We start from the raw sequence: 8,016 nt of genomic DNA on the forward strand, positions 1-8,016 counted from the left end.
CCCTCTGGAAGGTGCTACGGACACCTGCAGCTGCCCCTGCAGGAGGTGCTGGACCTATGCGTAGCAGGCAGACACACTCCCGCACTCTGGACGGCACCAGGGGCCCACGGAGGCCGCTGTGGGGCTGACCAGCCCTCCAGCCGCACCTCACCGTTCAGGAGACCCAGGGCTAGGCTTCCCTTGCAGGGGCCAGTCCACTCCTGTGTCCACATTCGGAGCTGCAGTGTCGTGGGCACGTGGACCCCACGGGGGGCAGCCCTGGCGCCCAGGCCTGCTCCTCAAGTGCTCAGAGGGAGCCAAACTCCATCCTGGGGAGCGGGTGGCCCAGCAGGAATTCCTGCCACGGCCCCAGCTGGTCTGTGATCTGCTGCCCGCAGCCAGGGCCCTTGTGGGCTGCGGAAGTCCACCCACTGGGGGACGACACTCCCCTCTCCCTGCTGCCCCGAGTTCTGGGCTGCTGGGCAGGGTGTCGGTGATTCCAGGCACAGCGACCCGCAGGGGGGGCTCGGTGTGCCAGCCACAGGGCGCTGGCCACCCTCGCTGGGCCCCTGCTCTGGATGCCGCGCCCCCACGCGGGGCCGCCCACCTGGCCCAGGAGCACCCAGAACTGCTGCTCTTACCTGAGCAGCTCCACCTCCTCACAGACGCGAGACTCGCTGCAGCCCGGTGCTCGGGAGCCCGTCTGTGAACGCGAAGACTGCTGCCGGACCACGCAGGCGGGGGATGCCCTCAGAGGCAGGGAGCCCCACCCAGCTGGACTCCCTACGTCTCCTGTAGCTCCCGCTGGTCACAGCCGGCTGTGGCTGCCTCCCCTGCCCCAGCAGGGATCTGGCCTGCTCCAGGGCCCCAGTGCTGGGAGGGCGTTGTGCATAGCTGCTCAGGGCGTTCACTGCACAAGGGGCAGCTGAGCAGACAAGTGGGTGAGAGCCAGCCGGCCCCTGTGCGGAGTGTCCCTCGGCACAGACCTTGAGGGTCTTTAGTAGCCAAGGGTCACCTGAGCTCCAACGGGGAAAGGCCATCATGCTGACCCTGTGGATGCTTGAGTCCCCTCTGTCCCTGCAGTGGTCTCTCCCCCGTGGCCCCCTGGGTGCACCTGGCCTCCTGCTGTCCTGCTCAGAGGTCAGCTGGGAGTGCACAGCCTGTTCTCAGCTGCCCCTTCCTGAGCAGCTGGCAGGCCAGGAGGGGTGAGCTGGGAAGAGCCGTTGGTCCTCTGGGGCAGCCCCCCAAGCTTGGTGGGCAGGGAGGGAAGGCCAAATGACAGCAGGCCGTCCCACCCCGTGCTCAGCGTGACCAGGACACTCGGTGTCTCGGGGCACACTGTGGGACGGAGCACGGAGCCTCCCCCCTCCAGGCCAGCAGAGGCCACAGCAGCTCCGGGATGCAGCATGGCCACCGGCTCCTGGCTGCAGCTGCACCACGGCCGGCGGGCCACAGTGGGCCGCTCAGGCCCAGGACGGCGGTCCCACCGCTGTTCCTGGTGGCTCCCTGTTCCGGCGGACGGGCGAGGGTCCCCCAGACAGAGGCGGACTTGGGAGGGAGGCCTGGGGACGGGCGAGCACAGGAGCCCCTTCAGCCAACAGGAGGAGAGCCGTGGGGAGCAAGGGGCTGGTGCTGGTCACTTACACAGAGCAGCCTCCTGCCCACGGCTCTTGAGAGGTCCTGGGGCAGCCTTCCTGAGCTCGCAGGCCTCAGGCTTTCCCAGCCACACTGCAAACACAGCTGACCGTGCAGATGCGGATCTGAGGTACGCAGCGTGAAGCTTTGCTAACTGATGGCCGCGGCGGCTCATTGTGGAGTCCCCTGCTTTGTGTGCAGTTAAAACACAGGACTTCCTGTCTTAGCAAGTTAAGTCTGTGACACAGTGCTGACCACAGGCACCCAGCTGCCCACTGGACATCCGGAATCTACTTGTCCCGAGTGCCCAAATGTCACGTCCTTTGACCTAAATCCCCCACTGCCTGAGTCCAGCCCCCAGGGACTGGCAGTCCACATGCTAACCCACCAGTCCCACTCAGTTCCACGTGGGCGAGAGCTCAGCCTTCGACTGTGCCTGGCTTATCTCAGGTACCACGGTATCCTCCAGCTTCGTCCACGCTGTTGGCAACGACGGGCTCTCTTGCTTTTCAGGGCTGAAGACTATTCCTCCACATCTGTGCACAAGTCATCTTGACCTGCTCGTCCGCTGATGGCCGCGCAGGCCGATTCCGTTTGGGGCCGTGCAGGTGGCTCCAGTCCCTCTGGGGTAGAGCCCGATTCTCACGCCGGCTTCTTTTTGGTTCTTTTAGGAGCCTCACGCTGTTTTCGAGATGGCTGTGCTGGTTCACATTCCCACCAGCGTTTGTGAGGGATTCCTTCTCCCCCAAAACCGATCTCATGGAGACCAGAGGAAATGGGCACAAGCCTGAGCCCGAGGGACTCCTGTGGCCATGGCGCTGTGCTCCGTGCGGGCGTCACCGCCCAGAAGTCTCAGGGCGCAGAGGCGGGAGGCAAGCAGGGAGGGTCTGGCCACACCCTCCGAGGGGGGGCCTGGGTCACCTGGTTCCTCTCCAGGGCCTCCTCACTTGCACCGTGGGCCAGAGCTCTCGCCTCGTGGGACAAGGTGCCATTCTGTGAGCAGGCCAAGGCCTTAGTGCTCCGGACAGCAGGTGGCTGAGGGAGGCCGCCAGGCACGGGACACCCCCGGGGCACACAGGTGGCCAGGACCCAGTGAAAACAGGAGGCTGCGCCGTGGCCCTCACTGAGCAGGGCCCGGGGTGGTGCTGCCGGCCAGCAGGTCTTGCCAGGAAGTGAACTCAGGTGGCCGTGGGAGCAGACCCAAGGGCGCGTCACCGGGCCCTGCTGCCGAGACCCAGAGCTGCGCACCCTCCCTCCTCGGGAAGACCCCAGAGCGAGGCCGAGCCCAGCCAAGGTTCCGCGAGGCCACCAGCAGACAGGTGCGCAGGTGGCCGAGCCAGTGTCCTCACCTGCTCAGTGATTCTTTCCGCTGAGGCCCTCGAGCCTCCGAGAACCTGGCTAATCTGCGAGCTCTGCTGCTTAGCAACACCCAGGTCCCAGGTCTCTGGAGAAGAGCAGGCTCCTCCCGCGGAAACCCAAGCCTCCGCAGGCAGGGGCCCAGGGCGACCGGGCTCTGCCCCCGCGCAGAGCTCCACCGAGGTGTGCTCGTTTGTGTTTCACCCACGGTGCCGGACCCTGCCCACGGGCCTCGCCTCTGCCCCGCTGTGGGTGGGTGGTTCCTTGGCGAGGACACAGAAGCAGGGGCCAGGTTTGGGGACCACTCTAATTTGGGGCCAGGCACCCATCTCCCAGCTGAGACACCCTGGCCAAGGTGGAGGGCGTAGGGCCAGCACCAAGGCCGCCTGAGAACTTCTGTGCTCACCTGGCCAGACTTGTCCCAGGGGACGAGAGCTGAATGGTCAGGCAGAGAGAAAATGGGCCACAGAAGCAGGCCAGCCTGATGCCTCCAGAGCCCGAGGATGGTCTCAGGTGGCTGGAGGGGGAGGCGGGAGGTGGCAGGAGCACTGCCACCACCTCCATCCACAGAACACAGGACTCTCCCCTTCAGGAGCTCAGAGGACACAGCTGCCCTTACAGTAAACATCAGCCTGGGTCAGAGGGCCTGGCCGCGGGTCTTCTGTGCCACGAGGAGTGGGTCAGAAATGGGGACGCACCTGTGGGGTGCCTTGGGCCAGGCCCAGGGAGCTCAGCCCCCAGCTGCCCCAGCCTCGTTGCTGCGGTCCCCAAGTCTGCCCTGGACTTCTGCATGCTGTGTTCCCAGGATGCACAGAGCAGGCAGGATGGCACCCACCACACGCCACACGCACACATGCCACACGCCACACGCACACATGCCACATGCCACACGCACACATGCCACACATGCCACACACCACACACTACACACACACTCACACACTCACAGACGCCACATGCACACATGCCACACACCATAGGCACATGCCACATGTACACACACCATGCATCACACATGCCACACGCACCACGCATGCCACATGCACCACACACGCCAAACACACCACACAGGCCACACGCACCATACAGCCACACGCACACACGACACATGACACATGCCATACGCACACATGCTACATGCCACATGCCACAGCCACACACGTGCACACGTCACACATGTGCACACACGTTTACTCACACACACCCCGAAGGAGCCCTCAATGTTGGGGAGTGGAGCTATTTTGATGGCTTTAGCTTCTCTAATCCAGTCTGAGATAATCACGCGTGAACATAAAAACCAAAGAACTCTCTGGGCCCGGGGAGGTGCCACGGGTAACTCCAACAGCGGCCAAGTCCACCTGTCGAGAGGCAGAGTGTGGCCGGCAGACGTGTGCCAAGCTGCCTGGGCTCTGGAAGAAGCTTGACTGGCCAGGCCAGAGGGGGCTCCCTGCACCGTCCAGGCGCCTTGCAGGAGCCCAAGGGCCCTGGACCCTCCTGCCTTGGGAGGGGAACACACAAGACCTGCACATACCTGAAGACGACGGGTCACGTCAGGAGGCCTCACCAGGGACACCTCCAGACACCAAGCCACAGCCCACAGCACGGGGAGCAGGAGGAGCTGCAGAGGCAGAGGGACGAGGGCACAGGACGGCTCAGGCATGGACGGTGCTCACGGTGTGAGCTGGGCAGAGCAGGCCAGCCAGCCAGAGCCACCAGTGTGTGCGCCAGACGGGGGCCAGAGAGGGACAGAGAGACGGAGGCAGATGGAGACGGAGGGGCTGAGAAGGGGGCAGAGTCATGGAGAGAGAGAGACACACAGAAAGATGCAGACGAGAGGCAGAGATGGGCGGGGCGGGCAAGGCTGGCAGTCGGCCCTCCCAGGACCTCGCGAATGGGGCCCACGACAGGAGGAGGTGACCCTGGGCCACACACCACACACATGCCACACGTGTGTGCCATTCTGGAACCTGCCACCCTGAGCAGCCCGGGGGCACGGCGGTGAATCTGGGGCCCACGCGCTCCCCGACACACGCTCTTGTCCAGCGCCTGTGCTCCAGGCCAGCTCCGGCTTCAGGCCAGCCTCAGGACTTTTCCCAGCCTGCCTTGCCACCCACCTTGCCCCCCCGGTGTGCACAGCAGGCTGGGTGAGTGACATGGTCAGGGGCCCTGCACTCCCAGGGAAGTGCCCACTCAGAGGGAGGCACCTCCTGTGCACACCACCAGCAGCTGGTCTTCGTGAGTCAGGGGTGCCGTGACACACCAGGCACCAGGCAATGTCCAGGAACCCAAACTCACACCAGGTAGGGAAGCTCCTGCCGCACAGAGTCCCGCCCACTGCCCTGCCACCAGGCGTGGGTCGCCTGTGCTGGAGACGCCTCAGACCCAACAGCCTCGCCCCCCGTGGCAGCCTGGGTTCCTACGCCCGAGGGCACTGTGCAGGGTGGGAGGAAGCCCTCCCTTGGGGTCCTGTGACCCCGCTTTTGCCAGCTGGCTTTCTCCTCAGACCTGAGCGCTGCACCCCGAGTTGGACCACGAGTGGCTGAGAGACCCACGCTCTGCTCTCGCCTGCTGGGGACGTCCCTGTAACCGGCCACTTTCCACACAGTGGCTTTGTGTTAAAATTTGAAACTTTTATGTTTGTTGGTTGTCACTAATAGCTGAGGTCCGGTCCCCTTCTCGGGACTGCATGACCCTCAGGCCATTCCTCTCCGCATGCCCTCACTCCCTCTTGTTCAACCAGGCAGCTCTGCTCACGCCTCCTGGACCCTCATTCTCTTAGCTGCAAAGCCCACGTCACAATGGGCCAGTGTCCATCTCACAAGCACCGCCCTCTGGCCAAACAAGCCCCGACACGAGATCACAGAGACCCCCAGGACGCGGTCAGCTCCCCGTGGCTCTAGCCCTGAGTCCCACTGCCCCAGCATCGAGGAGCCAGCCAGGAGACAGACAGCCAGGGCCGTCAGTGTCCCTGCGAGGGCGGAGTGGCAGCCCTCGTCCCCCAGGCCCTGGGGCCGCCCGTCACGTGCCAGCCCAGCCCATCTACACTAGGAGGGTCCAGGACAAAGGACCCAAGGCGAGTTTATTTCCAGTCTCTGAGAGGCAGCGGTGCCGGCTTCTCCATCCAGGGGCACGCCAGGGAGGGACGGGCAGCGCCGCCCAGACCCCTCACCCAAGGAGATGGCGCCTCCACCTCCCGCCAGCATCTCCCGCCGGGCCTGAGGCTCCTGATCCATGTTGGCGTGGGAGCGCCTGGCACGCCCTCCTGTCTCCTTCAGGCTGAACAGGGGCATGGGGAGCGGCTCTGTCAGCAGGGCCCCAGCACCAGAACGTCACCACCTGGCCTCGTCCCATGCACACCGTCCCCGAGACACCCACAACAGCCCCCACCCTCAAACCGCAGAGCCAGGCACACCTGTGCTGGTCTTCAGCACGAGCCACAGGGCCGTGATGTCCCGGGACAGCAGGGAGACCAGACTTAAGGTCATTCCGTCACCTCCGCGCGGGTCAGGAGACTGAGACCTGCTTCCCAGGATGTCCGACTGGGGCGCACCGAGGAGAATGGCGGGGCTCCATCCTGGCCGCGGAGCGGGGACGCGCGCCTCCCTGGGCTGCTGCGTGGGGCTGGCCTCTGTGGGCCACGGGCTGCTCCTCCTGGCCTCAGATGCGATGTCCCTGACTAAGGAGCTCATTTACCCTGCTGTGCAGACTTAACCCTTGAAACCCTGGAGCCCCAGCCCTGCTGGCAGCCGCTCAGCTCCCGGTTGCCCGTCTGGACCCTCCCTGCAGGGGCCCCACACTCAGGCAGGTCCTGCACCAGACGTTCTGGGACCCCGGCCGCAGGAGCCCCGCCTCCACCAGGTCCAGTGGGGACACCTGGGGGACGCTGATCCACAGGGGGGCTGGGCTTCTGCCCAGTGACGCCCACAGGAGGCTGCCAGCGGGAGCCCCGTGGGCAGCTGCTCTGCTCTTGTCCAGCTGTCCACAGGGAGAGCCTGGCAGAGCGCTGAGAGGCGGGGCGCAGCTCCGGGCAGCCAGACGCCCGAGGAGGGAAGGCCACAGGAGAAGGGACCTCGGCCAGGAAGGGCTCCCGGCCACCCCGGGGACCAGGGAGCCCCCCAAGGGCAGGCTTTGTTCTCAGCACCACTGGGGACTCGGGCTGCTGGCCTGAGGACCACAGGGCAGCGGGACCGAGGCCAAGGCCCCCGAGCTGGAGCCCTGGAAGAGGGCGTGGCCAGTGGGGGGTCGAGCAGACCCCCAGCACAGGGCTCTGGGTTTCTGTGGGGCTGTTTGCTGCCCCCCAACTCCCACCACCCTCGTGTGTGCTCGGGTTCCTACCCCACGCCTCCCTCTGGGTGCCTAGTGGTCACGCACAGGCTGTGTGGTCAGGCCCCGCCCCAAGTCCTCTCTGTAAGCCCAGCAGGTGACGACGTCATCAGGCCCCCCGGGCCTCCCTGCTGCGGCCTTGGGCCCCCTGGCCCACCTCCAGTGGTGAGACGGTGGACAGTGAGGCCAGAGGAAGGCCCACAGCTTCCCAGGCCCCTGCCTGTATGGACGGCCACCGAGGCCCCTCCTGGACGGTGGCTGCAGGCGGACTGAGAGGTGCAGAAGGGAGACCTTGGGTCTCTCACCTGCTCCTGGTCTCAAGGCCCCCACTTCACGCCCAGCAGTGTGGAGCCGGACACCTGGGCCTCAGGCCCGCCTCCGCCTCAGCCTGCTCCGGGCACCGCAGCCACACAGGCGCCCTCCCCCAGAGCCTCCCCTCTGGCCGCCACACCTGCCACCTGGCCCTGGCAGGTCCTGGCTGAGGAAAGCTCGGGGCTCTCCCTGCTCCTGCCTCCTGCCCCTCAGAGCAGCCCCTGAACTCCAGCCAGGCTGTGGCCAGGGCTCGTTACGTGGGGCTGGGGGACATGGCCACCTGTGCTCTGGCCACCCGCCCCCTTCCCACTGCTCGGATCCTGGCTCCTGCTGGGCCCCCACTGGGTGAAGCATTGACTTTCAACAGCTCCTCCTCCCCCTCACAGGGGACTAGCCACTGGGAGTAGCCAC

The 8,016-nt window shown here is 65.6% G+C and overlaps 1 protein-coding gene across 13 annotated transcripts in view; it reads right to left on the reverse strand.

Annotated features, from left to right (window-relative positions):
• Positions 1–8,016, reverse strand: part of Mcf2l (MCF.2 cell line derived transforming sequence like) — a 91,191-nt gene that overhangs the window by 58,616 nt on the left and 24,559 nt on the right. Inside the window, exon 1 of one of the 13 annotated variants that reach the window (XM_048800587.1) lies at positions 6,383–6,530. The exons of the other annotated variants lie outside the window; for them this stretch is intronic. Coding sequence (XP_048656544.1) covers positions 6,383–6,455 — 73 coding nt within the window. The 5' untranslated portion in view covers positions 6,456–6,530. Of the gene's footprint in view, positions 1–6,382; positions 6,531–8,016 lie in introns of those variants that run through there. 13 annotated transcript variants of the gene reach the window in all.

Source organism: Marmota marmota, unplaced genomic scaffold (genome assembly GCF_001458135.2).
Source record: "Marmota marmota marmota unplaced genomic scaffold, marMar, whole genome shotgun sequence".
Lineage (NCBI taxonomy): Eukaryota > Metazoa > Chordata > Mammalia > Rodentia > Sciuridae > Marmota > Marmota marmota.